At 39.7% G+C, this 19,165-nt stretch overlaps 2 protein-coding genes across 8 annotated transcripts; one reads left to right on the forward strand and one right to left on the reverse strand.

Moving 5' to 3' along the window:
* Positions 1 to 157: 157 nt before the first annotated feature.
* On the reverse strand, positions 158 to 9,073 carry LOC147137786 (uncharacterized). Of its 6 annotated transcripts, none has more exons than XM_086050021.1 (13): positions 8,739 to 9,073; positions 8,033 to 8,176; positions 6,450 to 7,028; positions 4,848 to 4,967; positions 4,648 to 4,767; positions 4,301 to 4,420; positions 3,830 to 3,955; positions 3,595 to 3,714; positions 3,360 to 3,479; positions 3,125 to 3,244; positions 2,459 to 2,578; positions 1,046 to 1,147; positions 158 to 885 (listed from the first exon to the last, which is right to left on the reverse strand). In XM_086050021.1, the coding sequence occupies exons 1-13, from the start codon at positions 9,052 to 9,054 to the stop codon at positions 833 to 835; spliced, it is 2,160 nt and encodes a 719-aa protein (XP_085906147.1). In that variant the 5' UTR covers positions 9,055 to 9,073; the 3' UTR covers positions 158 to 832. The 6 variants fall into 6 exon arrangements, with proteins under 6 accessions (XP_085906147.1, XP_085906146.1, XP_085906152.1 ...); XM_086050020.1 differs by having other exon boundaries at positions 6,336 to 7,028; XM_086050026.1 differs by lacking the exon at positions 8,033 to 8,176.
* On the forward strand, positions 8,114 to 17,830 carry LOC147137787 (G protein-coupled receptor family C group 6 member A-like). Of its 2 annotated transcripts, XM_086050018.1 has the most exons (7): positions 8,114 to 8,250; positions 11,595 to 11,676; positions 11,759 to 12,065; positions 13,323 to 14,138; positions 14,662 to 14,874; positions 14,951 to 15,074; positions 16,400 to 17,830. In XM_086050018.1, exons 1-7 carry the CDS (start codon positions 8,133 to 8,135, stop codon positions 17,320 to 17,322), a joined length of 2,583 nt encoding a protein of 860 aa, XP_085906144.1. In that variant the 5' UTR covers positions 8,114 to 8,132; the 3' UTR covers positions 17,323 to 17,830. The 2 variants fall into 2 exon arrangements, with proteins under 2 accessions (XP_085906144.1, XP_085906145.1); XM_086050019.1 differs by lacking the exon at positions 8,114 to 8,250 and having other exon boundaries at positions 11,513 to 11,676.
* Positions 17,831 to 19,165: the final 1,335 nt, after the last annotated feature.

Here is a 19,165-nt window from a genome sequence, read left to right on the forward strand (position 1 = left end):
AACATATCATTTCTGCATAAGCAGTGTTCTTAAATTAATTACAGTACTGTAACTCTGCTAAATTGCTCCACAGACTGACTTGCTCTGAAACGTACCGCTCTATTTTTTTCTAAATTGACTTGATAAGATGTCAGATTCACAAGAAATCCAGGGTAAATGGTTTCAGAATATTTATTCAGCAAGCACCAAAAACACATCCAACATAAAAGAGACAGTCACTAAAATATTTCTTATATATGGCATCATCAGTTTACACAGAATCAGTATAAAATCCTCCAATCTTCACAATCAAACCCTCCTATGTGACAAAAGCAGAAAATACAGTTCTTAGAGTGAGCACACTTTGAATAGGTTACATGAACAAATGAACAGAGTTGGTGGTAAATGTCCAGCCTTTCTCTGTAAAATGTTATCTTTACTACAACACTAGCCATAAATAAATCAAAACCCTTTGCTGAAATTCATTCTACAGTTGAGAACTGATACAAGGAGTGCACCCTACAGTATTCTGTAACTGAGCCAACTACGAAGGTAGGCCAACTGCATCCAACTTTATTATGATCTTTTCTCAGGATAGTATCAATCCAATGGGTTTGAACAATCATCTTGTTGCTAAAACAATAAGTTTGTCTGTTCATTGATGCGGACCTCTGAGAAAGTACATGCTCAAAAAACAATGAATACAGTGAATGAATGACTACATACATACATGTGTTTTGAATGTAAATATAGGGTTTTAATATAAAACCAAAGTGCTATTAGTGTCCGACATCTTTTTTTATGACTTAAAATAATTCCATTCCGCGCTGGTCTTGTGACATCGTCACTGCTCCTAATACTGCTGCTGGTCCTCAATCTGGTTCACTCGGTCTGAAAGATCATCGAGTGGATTAATAGTTAAGAAAGTAAAACCAAGAGCAACTGCACAGGCAAAGTGTTCCTGTTTGATCCGTGCAGAACATTCTTCAAACTAAATGATGACTCAATCACATTCACACGTTTGATTTCGACTGCAGCTACATTTATAAAGAGGGGGAAAGGATATGTCTTCTGCTCAAGTCTTGAATGGTTGATTGCACTTTTTTCTGGAACAGAATCTGAGCTTCACACTTGCAGGCATCTTGTGTTATTTCACTTCTCACTTCCTCTGAAAGAATAAGAAAAATATGAGCAGTGAAAGATGTGTTGTCTTATGATACTTCGTGCAGCTGCATGTTACAGACACATATGACACAGCCCAATTCTTTTTAAGCCTGTGCATACAATATGGAGCTGACAAATCAAAAGTTATCAGTAATTGTTCCACATGTTAAAAATCATATCGATAGAATTGGTAAGACACAATCATATGTCCATTAGATTATTAAATGTGTTTCAAAGCATATTCATTTTGCAAACAAAAGGCTATGTGTTAATGATAATGATTTAAGATCATTTAAAGATGGAGTTCATCACAGATGTAAGAATTTGCCAGCAAAAAAGAAAATGTAATCCAATGCTAAACTGAATCGATCGTCCTTTATGAGGTCACACCACAAAAGTCCTAGTGCCCATTCATTTATGGCAGAGTGATAAAACATCCATAAATGACGGTTAGTTGGTGTATGCTTGATGTTGGACATTGTAGTCCTGGCTTCAGGCAACTGCTCACTTCTTCATGACTGCAGAATGCAAAAAGACAAACTGTCAAATTGTCCAATATTATGTTCCTGATGTGGGTCTTAAAAACAGAAGCATAATATTAGAAACAGCTCTCAATATGATGTAGTGCAGTTCTACACAACTGCAAAATACAAACAGTAATACATATCTTGTGTAAGGGGAAGTCAATCCAAACATGTTTACAAGAATATGTTCTATGTAGGCCAACTAATTGAAACAAGGCATTCTGATAAATATTGAGTTTGTGGAATAAGAGTTAATCCACCCGTTTTTAGCCATCTCTGGGAACAGCCATTTTGTCATTTCTGTCGACTAAAAATGACAAGACAGTTGCTCAAGACTCAGGTAATGACCAAGCACAGCCCACCTGTTTTCTGATGCTGAGCCATAATTGGTCGTTATCTGAGCCCTGAGTAGTTGTGATGTCATTTTCAGTCGACAAAAATGACAAAATGGCCGCCCCCTGAGTGGGACAAAAACGGGTGGATTTTGCTGCTTAACTCATTTTACACAAATGCAATATTAATCAGAATTTCATGTTAAAACTAATGGGCGTGCATAGAACATATTCTTGAAAAAAAAAATGTTTGGTTGACTTCCGCTTTAAATAAATATTATTTGATTGTGTCAGTTAGGATTATTGCTTTTGTCATGGTAAATTTTTGATAAACATCTTGTGCAGGTTTAAAAAACTATGTGGTTGGTGAATGTGTTGCAAAGTTTAGAACCTATGACAAGATACCACTGCATGTTCTTCATGTGCGGTACTGCATGTTGAAAAAGAAAACATTCTTACGTGAGCACGTTCTCTGATCTGCATTCAAAATATATCCCGCACGACACTTGCAAATGTACGAATCTCCACTGTTGACACAAATATGCTGACAGTTGTGTCCAAGAGCACAAGCATCCGGACCTGGAAAGAGACGCTCCAACTTTTAAAGCGGAAGTCAACCCAAACAGATTTTTTTCAAGAATATGTTCCCAGCAGCCCCACTGGTTGAAACACGGCATTCTGATTAATTTTGCGTTTGTGGAATATAAATTAAGCAGCAGAGTGCACTCGTTTTTAGCCATCTCTGGGGGTGGCCATTTTGTCTTCTGTCGACCAAAAATAACATCACAACTGCTCAGAACGACCGATCACGGCTGAACTGTTTTCTGAATCTGAGCCGTGGTTGGTCATTGTGAGCAGTTGTGATGTCATTTTCAGTCGACAGAAGACAAAATGGTCGCCCCCAGAGATGGCTAAAAACGAGTGCGTTAACACTTATTCCACAAATGCAATATTTATCAGAATGCCCTGTTTCAATTAGTGGGCTTGCATAGAACATATTCTTGAAAAAAAATGTTTGCGTTGACTCCCTCTTTAAGGAACTCAAGTGCTCAGTTGAGGAAACCATATAAAGTGTGAAATCCTCATTTCATAAGTGAAAAATTGGCAGTGTTCACAGTTTCTTACGTGAGCATGTTCTCTGATCTGCATTCAAAATATATCCCGCACGACACTTGCAAATGTACGAATCTCCACTGTTGACACAAATATGCTGACAGTTGTGTCCAAGAGCACAAGCATCCGGACCTGGAAAGAGACGCTCCAACTTTTAAGGAACTCAAGTGCTCAGTTGAGGAAACCATATGAAGTGTGAAATCCTCATTTCATAAGTGAAAAATTGGCAGTGTTCACAGTTTCTTACGTGAGCATGTTCTCTGATCTGCATTCAAAATATATCCCGCACGACACTTGCAAATGTACGAATCTCCACTGTTGACACAAATATGCTGACAGTTGTGTCCAAGAGCACAAGCATCCGGACCTGGAAAGAGATGCTCCAACTTTTAAGGAACTCAAGTGCTCAGTTGAGGAAACAATATGAAGTGTGAAATTCTCATTTCATAAGTGGAAAAGTGGCAGTGTTCACAGTTTCTTACGTGAGCATGTTCTCTGATCTGCATTCAAAATATATCCCGCACGACACTTGCAAACGTACGAATCTCCACTGTTGACACAAGTATGCTGACAGTTGTGTCCAAGAGCACAAGCATCTGGACCTGGAAAGAGATGCTCCAACTTTTAAGGAACTCAAGTGCTCAGTTGAGGAAACCATATGAAGTGTGAAATCCCTATTTCATAAGTGAAAAAGTGGCAGTGTTCACAGTTTCTTACGTGAGCATGTTTTCTGATCCACATTCAGTATGTAGCCTACGTGACATCTGCAGTAGTAGGAATTTCCATTGTTGACACAGATTTGCTGACAGTCATTACCTCTGGCACATGCATCTACTACTAATCCTGCAACATATATTTGCATAGGTGATAGTTTGGGAGAAATTAAGGGATACAAATCAGCACTTTGTGCAGGATTTATAAGTGGCCAATTGTCAATTTAATGTGTGCCTTCCAACCCGTATTGCATTGGGGAGGGTTAATTTATTTTAAATCTGTGCTTTGATACAAATGAAAAATAATTGATGTAACAGAACAGATACGTTGCAATCTAACAGTGTCACTGACACTGAACTCCAACAGTGTAATATTTGTGTCATTGAAAAAAACAAACAAACAAACAAACAAACAAAGGTGTACTTGAAGGCAAACCTGAGATGCAGCTCCATGTCTAAAACAAAAAGTTCTTACGTGAGCATGATCTTTTGTCTGGATTCAATGCATATCCCGGGTGACATTTGCAGATATAAGAGTCTCCGCTGTCAATACAAATGTGCTGACATTCATGTCCAGCAGCGCACGGATCTGAACCTGGAAAGAGACATGAGTCAAATTCCCCCAACGCCACTGATTTGCATGTCACGCTGCCAATAGAAAACCAATTCACGTAGCACTTATTTGGGGTTAGAAATGCTCCCCTGTGCAGCCACACATATTGCACATACCAAAAACATTCACTGGCAAGCAGAACATATGAGACAACATTTTTGAGCATACAGCACATCTAAAATCTATAGAAAGAAAATGTATGTACTTACGTGAGCATGTTTTCCGGTCTGAATTCAGGATGTATCCCATTCCACATTTGCACACGTAAGAGTCACCACTGTTAACGCAAATATGTTGGCAATCATGTCCCTGGGAGCATGCGTCTTGACCTGGAAAGAGATGGTCTCACATTGTGACCGGTCACTTATAGTTTGAATTAGCAAAGACATGAAAATATGAAGAGTCTTACGTGAACATGTCCTCTTGTCTGCGTTCAAGACATAGCCAGCCCAACATTGACAGTTGTAAGAGTTACCATTGCTGACACAGACGTGCTGGCAATTGTGCCCACGAGCACATGCGTCCACTCCTGTAAAAAAATATCTGATTGGCTTAAATCTAGTTGATTTCATACTCACGTGTAATTAGTGTTTGTTTTTAAATTAGTCACTCATGAGTAATGATTGATTAGTCGGGCAAAATGGTGATGATGTGTCGGAGTTTAGCCATTTCATCACCATCTTTGTTGTGATTAAAAAGACATGCTACGGATAGTTAATGTCAGATTTTACACAGGCATTCGACATATTCCCCCCACCCCCAAGCCCGCATTCCCACATGCCATGCAAAAACCATGCAAACCCTGCAAGCAAATAATGCTACCACAAAGGAAGCTGAATGACTTGCATGAGCAACCAAGTTTAAGTGCTGCTACACTTTGGAATGAGAACTTGGCTATTTGACATTTTGATCTCGTTTCTTATGTGAGTTAATTGACCAATTTTAAGATAGTTGAACGTGTGGGTTTGAAACCTTTTTCCCATTTCACAATTTGTAGCAGCACTCACAGGTTTATACTGCTAATAAGCAGTTGGACTGGTTACATTCCATCACATAAAGATAAGTTTAGTAAAATGTGGATGCATCCTGTAAATGTTTTACATCATTACTGAACATCTCTGTTCACTTGTTGCAGAACGTGATGTTCATTTGATTATGGATGTTTGGAGCAACTGAATCTGACAATCACCATTTTGGATATTAATGAACATTAACACTCAGAAAACACAACAAATATAATCATACCTAAAACACTTGGATGTAAGCTTAATGCTAATGTCGTATTTTCTATTTAAAAAGAAAACTTATCTACTTCATGTTTAACAGTAAATGCAAGGAATTTGTAGGAAGACTTAAATGACTTGTGGTATTTTATAAAAGATTAGTTTTCAACTAAAACCTTAGGTAAACACAGATTTGGCCTTGCAGGATTAGCCATTAAGGCTGATTAAAAATGCAGCAGCCCAAGTTTAATTCCTGCACAGCTTAGCACATCAAGGTACATGAGCAGGGCATTTGGCACGCGGAAAAATCTGCAGCTCAGTTTGCAAAGAGCAGCACACACTGTGAAAACTAATAGGCAGCATCATATTAGGTTTGGACCACTTTAAAGTTCTGTAAATTGCCAGATCAACAAGTGATCTAAGCTTAGTCTTCTTCTTGAGGATGGTTAGTACTCGGGCCATTGTACATTATCAATGCTGTCTGCATTTAAGTACAATACCATGTGTGTCAGTTAGTGAACATTTATGGAGAACAATCCAAACTGAAACTTTGACTTACCTTGCCCTTTTCAAATGAACAAAGAAGACCGCTGAGCTTTAAACGGAGGGTCGTACAATATGGCGCTGCCCATTAATAATCACAGTTTTTATTAAGAGGGATCAATTTGACATACCGTGTTTTCGCTTATCCTCATTTTCATTTTTTATCTCATAACGGTCTTGCCTGCCAGTTTGTGCTATTTCCAAACCACCTAATGGAATATCCACACTCTCCAGATCATCCTTACCACATAAGGTTTCCCTAAATTTGCCAGTGAGCTTCTCTATGACACCATACGTCTCCACGTAGAAGACGTGGTCTTCTAGAGGCTGGCTGGCCATGAGGCGGAGGGACATCAGATCTGCTCTGTCTACTCCCACCGCATAGATTTCAATGCCGGATGCCCGAGCTGCTGCTGATACCTCTTCCACCTGGTCCTGGGGCCTCCCATCCGTCACTATGATGGCTACTTTGGCAATGTTCATGGAGTTGGGTCGGGCCCCGGCCGCTGCAATAAAAGCTTTGTCCATGGCGGCCTTAATGGCTACACCCGTCATGGTGCCGGAAGCCAGAGGCTCAACACGGGCCAGAGCCTGCTTTAAGGCTTGCTTGTCAAAATAGGTGTTCAAATAAAACTCAATCTTCACTGTGCTGGCATAATTGACGAGGCCCACTCGGGTGGCGTCTGAGCCGATCTCCAAGGTGTCCACCATGTCTATCAGGAACTCCTTGGCCTTTTCAAACTCAGCTGGACGTACGCTGCGGGAGCTGTCGACGATGAAAACCAAATCTATTGGACGATTCTTGCAGTTTGATGACGATGTTACTGGGGAAAAAAAATGAAGGAAAATGAACAGATATGTTAAAAAATATCAGGAATAAGTGAAATTCATCAGACCTGGACGCAGAGCAACACCACCTCCGAGACAGTGGCAGTTCTGAAGTAGGGGCAAGCAGCGGGCACAAGGCCTCACCAGATGCAATAGGCACGGACATTTTTCTTTTTTACACTATGTACTTACATGACTGGCAAATGCTAATGTTCATTTTAGTTATGAGTGAGCCATTGTAATTCTGCCTAGCAACAAGTGATAAAATGGAAAAATACTGCAAGCAATTCTGTTGATCGACAATTCTGCATCTTATTTCACTTGCATCTAATAATTACTTAAAGGGAAGTCAACGCTAACATTTTTTTTTTCGAGAATATGTTCTATGCAAGCCCACTAATTGAAACGGGGCATTCTGATAAATATTGCGTTTGTGGAATCCACTCGTTTTTAGCCATCTCTGAGGGTGGCCATTTTGTCTTCCGTCTCCTGAAAATGACATCACAACTGCTCACAACGACCAATCACGGCTAGATTCAGAAAACAGGTCAGCCGTGATTAGCATTTGTGATGTCATTTTCGGTCGACAGAAGACAAAATGGCTGCCCCTGGAGATGGCTAACAACTAGTGCCTTTTGCTGCTTAATTTAGATTCCACAAACACAAAATTAATCAGAATGCTGTGTTTCAACTAGTGGGCCTACTGGGAACATATTCTTGAAAAAAATATGTTTGGGTTGACTTCCGCTTTAACCAATTAAAAATATTTTTTTACTGAGCACATAGAGACCCTGAGAGAAATTAGATTACTGTATGTGGTTGTTGCTGTCATCATTTTCCTTCATATAAAATGCAGAGAATTACTTCCAAAGCCCAAACATAATTTTTTGCAATGATAGGCCTACCCATTATTAATCAAAAGAAAGCTTCTGACGTCAGTGCACAATAGGACAGTTCAACAGCAACTGCAAATATGCCTGTTACTGGTGTGTTTCAGTACCTGTGGCAATTCTGGTGGATACGGGAGAATTGGGATGTTGAGCATACAGCTGAGAAGCATGCTTTGCTGCTTTGTGTTGCAGCTGTGAAAGCGGCTGGTGATGGGAGGGCTGATAGTGATAAGACCTGGAATTAGTGCCAGCAGCTTTTCAAAGAGGGAAAAGGAAGAGGAAGGAGTGTTAGAGCACCAGCGGCTCTGGTTTGACTCAAGCAATGAAGGTAAGAAAGACGATGCAAAAGAACAGTGCTAAACTTTTTTGCGAGCGTCATAAAACATTGTATATATTATACAGAGTATAATACAGCGCAAAAAGGAGGCACAGAAAAGCTTTTTAAGTCATGGTTAGTCGTTTCTTGCACATTCACATTCTATAACAGACTCATCAAATAATTGATAGATAGTTGACAGATAAGCTTATCTCCATGGAGAATAATTTTTATTTCTGCAGAAATAAAAATTGTTTAAAAAATCGGAGGCGTATATTGCTTGCATGGATAGCCTAAACAGCTTGAGAACTAATTGTTCAAACATGTAGTAGTCCACTGGCAAAATAAAATCCATGTAAAGCCGCACAATAGTCAGAAGCTGCAAATGTGTGTACTTCGTACTAAACTAAACAAAGCTGTCAGCATCATTATTTTTTTTTAAATGCTGGTGCAACATGCATTAGGCAACAAATATGAGGGGCATGGGGGAAAATACGTACTTGCTGAGATGAGGTTCCGTCGTCCCTGTGGTAAGTAGTTGTTGAGATCGGCGCGTGCATCCTGCTGCGGCAAACTGAGAATGCTGTGGTCTGCCTTCAGGACCTCTTGGGATATTTCAGTGCTTCGTGCTTCATCAGAGGCTTGTTCAGTAGATCTGACGTCCTCAAAGCTGGCATGGACCCTTGGGGACACCTGTGGCGATACCTTTGGGAGGGAATGACGAGTTTGCCGGTGGTGTGGCCCAAATTGTGCTCCCAGACTTCCCGGGACCAGAATGCTAATAAGACAAGCCAGTCCCCAAATTAATGACGTCATGTTGCCCGTTGCTTTACTATACCCTTCTCTCTGCACCTAAAGCTGATTGTAGCATTTTTATATGATCGTGTCCATGGGGCGTGGACAATCTGAGGACCAATCCAGGATGAGGAGGAGAAAGGGCAGGCACCAGCTGCGAGAGGTGCAAAATGCACTCACAGAGGGCCTAATTTCCCTTAATTATACCTTTATAACTATGCAGATATGTTGTTGTTATCCTTTCGGCTTTTCATGAGTATTCAAAAAAAGAAGTGGGGAGGATTGTTATTGCCACTGAATTTTAAATTATGACTCCAGGATTAGCATTGCATGGTTTAAGAGTCATTGAGGCCCTAAAATGGTGAATTAATGAATAAATTGTGAATCTGGGCAAGGACATACTGATATCATACACTTTTCGTTATTAAGCAAACAATGAAAAAGTGCCTCTCTTTGCTAAAATTAAAGTTTGTGCAACTGGTCATATCAGCATGTCAAAATAAAGTCATCTGTTAAATATGAGTTAATCTTGAAATTGTTAACATATTTAAAATCATCATTAATATGATGATTTAATGTCAGAAATCATTTGACCATTTTAAATGCAAAAGGACGCAAGTTCTATCCAGTGTGTAAACATTCAAATGTGTAAACAATTCAACTAATTTCTCTTCATTGGACAAAAATGTGCCCTACATTGCATTGAGGGAACAGACGTCAACAACTAGTAATGGGTTGTATTTTTTTACACATCTGAACTAATAGAAAAAACACAAATGTTAATGTATTTATTTATGCATGTTGGCTTGTAAAGTTATTTTTGTACAATACGTATATGCTTTTCATTGCTGTACTTTTAAGGTGTTTCAATTCTGACCTCTACTGGACATTTAAGTGAATACATTTTAAAAATGCGGAGGGAAAAAAACGATGATGTCATTAGGATTAGGACATTTACACAGACCGACGTAGCCAAGTACTCATACTATGAAGTAAACTAAAAATAAAATAAAGTTGTTTCATCCCAACCAAGATATCGCTAACATTTTTAAACTGGCCAGCAGTAATCCCCGGGGACAACATCAAAAATATTATCTATAAGGCAATGGTTGGGGAATGTTTTGCTTCTCCAAATCTGTGATGTCATCGTCGTAAATGCCTCAACTGGCCGGCTAAACGTTCCTCCATGCCACTGCTGTCCCTGTTTTTCCGGCTTTATGGCTTTCCATGATCAATCACTCACATCAAGATTTCACCACGACGGACTTTACCTCTCTCTAATACAATATTTACATTTTACTATGTCGTCAACTGAACATCTGTGCAGGTTGAAAAAAACTACCAAGTTTAGGCTATTTTGACATAGGAAAGAGTTGGACGTACAGATGTGTGTACAGAAATACGCAAGTGAAGTACAGATACAGTAGCTATTTGTACTTTGCCACTTCTCATTACCTCATTTATGCACAATCGCAATGCGTGTCAGACAATGCCAGCGAACAAAAAAGCAGAACAAAACGTAGCAATGTTTGATCCACATTTTGAGTGGCATCGCTGCATTACAGTGCGCTTGAGCGAGACAGCATTTTGTCATATAAAAACTTTATAATGACAACACCATATATATATATATATATATGGTACAAAGTCATTTAAAAAAAAAACGTCATCCAATTATGATATACAAAAGGCAACATTCTAAATACATAGACCTAATGCAAGGATGTTTTGGTATTGTGTCATATCTGACATTGAAGTGATCATTTTAATTAGCTCATAACTGAGGTATCTAGTGTCAGTGGCAATCACATAAATAAACATCTTGTTAAATGTATAACTATCTTTCAGTGTCAATGAAGCAATTCTACGTGTGGTTATCTTGGTAAAGACACCATTTCTTTTTATGTTGTTTTATTTATCCCTTTAATCAGGGGTGTTAAGCTCATTTTTGTCACGCCCTCATCGTTGTTGTGGTTTCCTTCGCGTGGCAAGTTGTGAACCCAAATGAATGAATCATTGTCTCATATTGCACAACAAATTGATGAATAACTAATTTGGAACTCAGAGGCCAGTAAAAACGGTTTCTTCATAAATTATTACATTTTTTGAAAGGGAAATTGGTAACAAAAATGCTTGCAATATATTCAACATTTTTAAAAGTGAAGACAATTTACAGTTTTGCTTTTTTAGCAAGAAACATGAAGTTGATGCTCATAATTTGCTTTCACAGGCCGCATAAAATTATGTGGCGAGCCAGATCTGGCGCCCGGGCCTTCAGTTTGACACCTGTGTTTTACATACCTGTTATCTCACTTCTGCATTACGTGACAGTCTTTCAGACAATACAAAAGATTATGGCTGACTTTCCATGAGGGGAAGTTGCTATACTGTAGGCCCTATAAGGCCTTTTGTCCTAGAATCTGTTTCATATTTTCGAGAGAGAAGCACGTGTAAAGATACGTTACAGTTATCCACAATAATGTTGTTCTTTGGTGTAGTTGTGAGTATCATGGCTGTGCTAAGATCAGAAGAGAACACTTTGCTAAATGCATATCTTCCAGGTGACATCATTATTGGAGGACTTTTCCCAATTCACTTACAAACTAACAGAACCACAATACCTGGACCTGTCTCCTGCAGCCAGTAAGTGCAGCCTCATTGAAACGTGGCACCCGCATGAGTGCATCATTTGTAATGTGTATATCTGTGTTCTGATATATTACAGCTACAGCTACAAAATGTTTCTACAATCTCAAGTGATGATATATGCTATTAGAGAAGTGAATCAAGGCACGCCAAGGCTTCTCCCTAACATTACTTTGGGCTACCACATCTACGACACATGCGGAGATGTCACCTTAGCCATCAGGGCCGCTCTCGAGCTTGTGAAGGACTGGTCAGACACTCAAAGATGTTTACTTCCACCAAATGCTCCGTTCATTCAGCCTAAAGTTATGGCGGTGATTGGTGAGAGGTTCTCTGAGGTCTCAATTGCAGTGGCACGGATTGTCGCACTGTCATCAGTTACCCAGGTTAGTCAATTATTAAACAGTATTTTAAACTATCATGCTCATACAAGTAAGAAATCAGAATCTGACTTTGTATGACTTTTACGTGGTATACAGTCCCTTGCAAAAAATGATGAAATCACAGCTCCTGGAGAATAATCATTTGAATGTTTTATTTTGGAGAAAAAAGCCGAATCATCGATGTTCCACAAAACTATTTTTGTTTTAGTATCATTCATTTTGTGTTTTAATTGATTGCTTTCACTGTTTTTGTTGTTGTATTATTGCTATTTTGTTCATATAACGTGCTTTGTTACAGCTGCAGCTGTTATGAAATACGCTATATAAATAAAGTTGTATAACTCAAACATATAAATGATCATGCTCCAGTAGCGCTGATTCCATAATTTTTTGCCAGGGGCTGTAGTTAGCTTTTCATAAGTCAAGAAATATTTGGTAACATATATTTCAGACAGTAAGTGCAACGTTAGGAGCATGATTTGTTTTTCAGACATTGCATTTGGTTCCCATTCCAACCAGTACCGGATAATGACATTATGTCTAGCAATTCAGATGATGAAAATCTGTTTTATTTTAATAATTAAAAAAAAACAATAATTTAAAATAATAATTTATAAGGCATTCATTGATGTACAAGGAGATTTAATATTTTTCCCCAAAATATTATTGTTGTTATTGTAATAATTACATTAATCTTTTTCATTATCATCATTATCTTCATCACTCTTTTTTTTTTTTTTTACAGATTAGCAGGGAAAAAATCACATGGCTTTATGGTCTTAAAGCAGAGGTGCTAAACTGATTGCTGTTGTGGTTATGGTTTTCTTCAAAGGGGCACCATGACTGTGAAAGTGTGAAATCATTTTTCTAAACTATTGCCCAATTGATTTTAAAAAGTGGTTTGGTGACTATTTAACACATGAAATATTTCAGCGTTACTAAAAGTGAAGACAATTTGCAATTTTGGTACAGATTTAAAGTTAGGGTAGTCGATGCACATGATTTGCTATTGCTAGCCACATAAAATTGTGTGTGTGTGTGTGAGTGCAGGTGTGCTTGTGGATGTCTGTCTTTGCGTATATTGTGAGGGAGGTAGGGAAGGCGGGAGCTGGTTCTGTTTTTATGTTGTATTTTGACGTTTTTAATGTACAGCACTTTGAATCCTATGTGTGAAAAGTGCTATATAAATAAAAATTGATTTGATTTGATCACTGTTGCAGAGCCAAGCATACTAACAAGGCATATTCTTGCTTGACACAGATTAGCTATGCATCAACCAGCGAGCTGCTCAGCAGGAAGCTGAAGTTCCCTACTTTCCTGCGAACAATGTCAAGTGATGAATACCAGACAAAGGCCATTGCTGAGCTGGTGAAGCAGTTCAACTGGAAAACGGTGGCCATCATAGGAAGTGATGATGAGTATGGGAAGTACGGCAGTGATCGCCTTTCACATAACTTCAGAAAGATGAAGGACGTCTGCGTTGAATTCATGGATATTCTGCCTGGTTACTTTTCAAAGAACAATTCTGAAACCCACAAGAGGCTGGCGGTTCTTGTGGACAATGTCAATAAATCCACTGCTGAGGCCATTGTCATTTTCACCAAGGGTACCAATGTTGATATTCTAATGGAAGCTGCCATTAAATACAAGCTGAACAGAAGTTGGATTGCAAGTGATTCCTGGTCCACCTCAAAAACACTACCTATTTTGCCTGGTATTGAGATGGCTGGGCAGATATTTGGATTCAACTCCAAGATTAATGCAGTGCCCGGATTTAAAGATTATGTAATGTCCACGTTCAACGGAACAACAAACGCCATCCTTGATCATCACCTGACTCATTACCCACTTTGTTCAAATTGGTCAGGGGAAAACAGAAGTGTCAATTGCATACTAACAAATAGAATACAGGTGACAAGTCAATGTGTAGACATAAAATGCTTGGCCAGCCATATGGACTCAGATGAATCTTATAATATTTACTTAGCTGTACAAGTCATTGTTGAAGGGATCAGGCGCTTGCTGCAATGTGATCATCAAAAGTGTAAACGTCATGCTGACTTCACAGCCTTGGAGGTAATAACACATTTTCAAATGGGCAGATTTTTTTAACCGGATATATATATATATATATGGCGGCACGGTGGTCGACTGGTTAGCACATCCCGCCTCACAGTTCAGAGGTCGTGGGTTCGATCCCGGCTCCGGCCTCCCTGTGTGGAGTTTGCATGTTCTCCCCGTGCCTGCGTGGGTTTTCTCCGGGCACTCCGGTTTCCTCCCACATTCCAAAAACATGCATGGTAAATTGATTGGATACTCTAAATTGCCCCTAGGTGTGATTGTGAGTGCGGATGTTTGTCTCTGTGTGCCCTGCGATTGGCTGGCAACCAGTTCAGGGTGTCCCCCGCCTACTGCCCAAAGACAGCTGGGATAGGCTCCAGCACGCCCCGCGACCCTTGTGAGGAGAAGCGGTACAGATAATGGATGGATGGATATATATCTATATATGCATGCGTGTCTCTGTGTCTCTCATCATACATATTCAAGACATTGATTTGCCCACGCATCCACTTCATTTTATTCATGTTTGTCTCCATAGCTTCTAATGGAAATAAAGAAGGTCAACTTCACTGTGGAAAGGACCCATTTATTTTTTGATATTAATGGCGACCCCAGTTTAGGATATGACATTTTATATTGGGACACAGCTGCCAAGAGACAAGATGAACGCATAAAAGTAATTGGAGAATACTGGCCAAATGGAAATATCGTGGTCCCGCAGGACATTGTGCGAAAAATGCAAAGTGTGAAGGTAAGCTTAGCAATTGTATTGAGACAAAATCGTGAATAGATGTCCTGTTTTGTGATTCAGTTTGCTTCTTAAACAGTTGACGGCTTACAATTGCTCCAAAACCTGCAAACCTGGACAAGAGTTAAAGAAGCAGAATGTACAGTTGCAATGCTGCAATGACTGTGTTCCATGTGCTGAGGGCGAATATTCCACAGGACAAGGTAAGAATAATATCTCGTCTTACAGACACAAGACTGGACGTGTTTCTGTCAGTCAGTGAAATGGCATTCTGACTCATGAGACATAATCCATGGCATTACATGTCTTGATCCAATAGATCATATCAAAGAAGAGAACGGTGTTTTTTTCTTTTTAAAAGAACCCAACATAACACGTGAGTCAGTTCTTGACCCGGTTAGGGATGAATAGAGGGAGGGACGAAAACCCACTTCCGTCCTTGCTTAGTCCATCCTTTTTAAAAGATGTCTCATCCTCCGTCCGTCCACAAAATGGGCATCCGTCCTGGGACGGAATGCCCATCTGTGCAAAATGCTTGTTCTAACCTGTGCCTTAAAATCTCATGGACAACTTTGACAACTGGGAAATGTCTTAAAGGCAGGTGTCATTTATTAATCTCTTTCCAAACAATAACCCACAATATACACCACTGTAGTGTAAGGTTTTTGAGAATGTCTTTGAAGCTTATTCCCAGCCTAAAAAAAAATTCAATCTGACTACAATATTTTCATCGCTGGCCTCCACCTCTACCTCACCATTTCCGTAAAAGGAGCTCTCAAACTGCTTGCCTCAAATTCACACCAGCTAGCAGCAGTGCCACAACATGCTGGTCTTGCTGAACGGCTGTGGCTCAGTTGACGAAGCATGTTGGCCAGTGACTGAAAGCTTAGCAGTTTGAATCCAGGTTGTTTTTTTTTGTGCTTTTGCTGCTGGTCTTGCTGGTGACAGACCAGCATTAAAACATAACAAAACCAGCATTGTGCTAGTGAGAACCTAGGCTGGTCTACAGTACATACTATTTTTCAACCCCCTATACCCCACCCACCCCCGCCCACAGTATATACTGTTTTTCAACACACACACACACATCCATCCTTTTTTTTAACAGGGAAAAAGAGGTTTTCAATCACTAAAACTTGCATGAATTTCTCCTGACTCTGCTTTGTTAATCATGTTCACCTAAACTTTGCTTCAAATTCCAAGTGATGTATTGTGATATGTTGATGATGTATATAGATGGTCGCGTCCAAAAATGAAACATTGGTTTTAATTGGGTTGGGTTTTTTTGGGGGTTTTTTTGTGAAGCATTTCCCCACAGCTGTATTTGGTAACGTTAATACAAAAATATTTGAGATATATCAATGTCATATTTTTAACAATAATTTTTCAAAAATGAAATAAGTTAAGGTCAACTTTAAAAATAGGTTTGTTATTTGATTGCAAAAACATGATTATCATTTATATTGAGTAAACAATTCAGTTCTATTCTCCAATACTTGTTGATAATAAAATGTATTTGCTCCTTCAGGTGCAGAGTGTAAACGTTGCAGGGACAATGAGTATTCAACTCCACAAAGGGATGGATGTTTGGAGAAAAAAATTGACTTTCTGGGCTGGTCAGATCCCTTCATTATCATGTTGAGTTTTTTGGAAGTTTTGGGCATTATTCTAACACTTGTATTTGCAGCCTTGTTTGCGATCCATCGTGGCACTCCCATTGTGAAGGCTGTGGGAGGCTACTTGTGCTTTTTGGAGCTCTTTTCTTTGCTGACGTGCTTCTGCCTCACGTTTAGCTTTCCGGGGAAACCGACTGCGGCCTCCTGCATGATTGGCATGCCACTCTTTGGAATAGCCTTTTCTCTATGTATCTCCTGTATTCTAGCAAACCTGCTGCAAATCTTAGTGGGTTTTATGTTTGACGTGAAAACAAAGTCCTGTCTAAACAAGGTCAACCAACCAGTGGCCGTCGTGGCCGTGGTATCTGGGATCCAGCTAGCTCTGTGCGTGCCATGGCTCTGCTTGTATCCTCCGTCTCCAACATGGAGGAGTCTAAACAGGACCATCCTGTTGCAGTGCCATAAAGGCTCCACAGAATTTTTCATAGCTATGTTAGCCTACAATGCACTCTTGGCCCTTATTTGTTTCCTGTTTGCATTCAAAGGGAAGCAGTTGCCAGATCTGTATAAAAATGCAAGTTTAATCACTGTTAGTATGCTGCTGTATTTGATCATTTGGATCCTCTTCATTCCCATCTACATCAATTTGTTTGGGGCATACAAACAAGCCATCGAGAGTGCTGCCATTCTCATTTCTAGCTACAGCATCCTTTGCTGTCACTTGGCGCCCAAGTGTTACATTATGGTGTTTAAGAAGGAAAGGAATGATGAGAAAGCCATTGTTGAATACATTAGGAAGCATTATGAGACGAAAGGCATCTCTGTGGTTAAATGATCCTAACTGAAATGCGTGCACACACACACACACACCTCTGTTAAGGTCTGCAACCATGTCCACAGAGGTTGGCTACAGTCACATGGATCTTACTTTTTCTTTAATAATATGTGGAACTGTAGTCACAGAAACATCAAGCTGCTTGGAAGTGGTCTTATAACCTATACATTGAAAGGGCTCATCTATAATTTTCTCTCATGAGACAACTCTCTTCTTTGCATCCTCTGGTCCACATTTAGTGTGGTACATACCCATGTCCCCAAACATCACAGCGACTACTTGTCACCCTTTAAATAGGCCAATTACAAGTTTGAAGACACCTTTGATTCTAATTCGAGGTCACACCTTGGTTGAACATGTACCTATGGTCACGTTATTTTCAATCTTTTCTAGTCATTTTTGTCCAGATATGTTTGATGAGTTTGTTCTTTAAGTAATTCTGCTGGACCTCAATTGAAATGGAATGTCTAATTTTCATTGGTTGATTTTCATTACACTGGATTTATTATTACTTTTTAAATAAAATTTGTCAGATTATTGTTATGTCAGTGATCACTATGTTTTTTGTTTTGTTTTGTTTAACAACCTCCAAAGAAATTAAAAGGAAAGTCAACCCCAACATTTTCTTTACACAAATCTGTTCTATGCAGGCCCGCTATTTGAAACACAGCATCCTGATTAATGGAATATGACTTAAAATGTAAAATCCAGATAACAACCAATCATGGCTCAGCTTCAGAAAACAGGTAAGTCGTGATTGGTTGTCACCTGAGCCTTGTGCAACTGTGATGTCATTTTCAGTTGACAAAAGTGATAAAAGGCTGAGATGGCTAAAACCAGGTCGATTTTGCTGCTTAATTCATATTCCACAAATGTAAATCAAACATTTCAATCAATCAATCAACAATCAAAATGCCATGTTTACACATGTGAAGACACATAGAAATTATTGAAAAGATTTTTTGGGGGATGACTTCCTTTTTAAAGGTGAGTCTAAAGCTAGGCTGGATTTTGGCCAAACTGCACGTTGACATGCCACAAAGATTTGGGGAAAATGTCCTATGGCCAGATGAGACAAAACTGCAACTTTTTGGCAAAGCACATCAGTTCTTTGTTCACAGCTGCAAAATTGAAGCATACCAAAACAATTGGAACACTGTCCCTACCAGAGCTGGGCATTCCATCTATGTGATGTACCAGTCCGTCACTGACGGATGCCCGTTTTGCTGATGGATGCCCGTTTTGCTGACGGTCAACGAATGACGGGACAAATTTTAAAATAGACCGATTAAGCATTGACGTAAACCCCTTTATTTAATTCAGCATCCGTCATCAATCCGTCATTAGTCTATTTTTCGAGGCAAAGCTTAGATGGCCGCGTTGAGCGCGGGGAGGAAAATATCGAGTTGTTGTTGCTTGGCGTACAGATTTTATGTGCGGGACCAAGCTGGCAAGAGGCTTCCAAAAGGCAGTGTGTCACTTTCTCTTCAAACCTCGGCGGGGCGTGGGAGGAGTATTCCGCTCCGCTTGTCTGATTGGGCTCCACTTGATTCTGCTGGGAATGTACAGCTCTTTCTACCTTTGAGCCACTTGTGTGACTAGAGGAGCCTTCCTAGTCACACGATGCTTATATAGAGAGCTGCGCTGTGCCAGTCTGCGGGAGCCCTCCCATCAAGCACTGACTGAATGACTATTTTCCCGCCGAGGAGCGGTCATTGAAGACACACTACAATGGGCGATGAGGAACAGCCTCGCCCCCCACTCCTCCGCGTGGGGGAGTCATCCTTTTCTTTTCTTTTTTTTAAAATAGTTTTAGAACACTGATGGAAGCCCCGGGGGACTA

This window comes from Filicampus tigris, chromosome 13, assembly GCF_054856515.1.
Source record: "Filicampus tigris isolate MCC_2025a chromosome 13, RoL_Ftig_1.0, whole genome shotgun sequence".
Classification (NCBI taxonomy): domain Eukaryota; kingdom Metazoa; phylum Chordata; class Actinopteri; order Syngnathiformes; family Syngnathidae; genus Filicampus; species Filicampus tigris.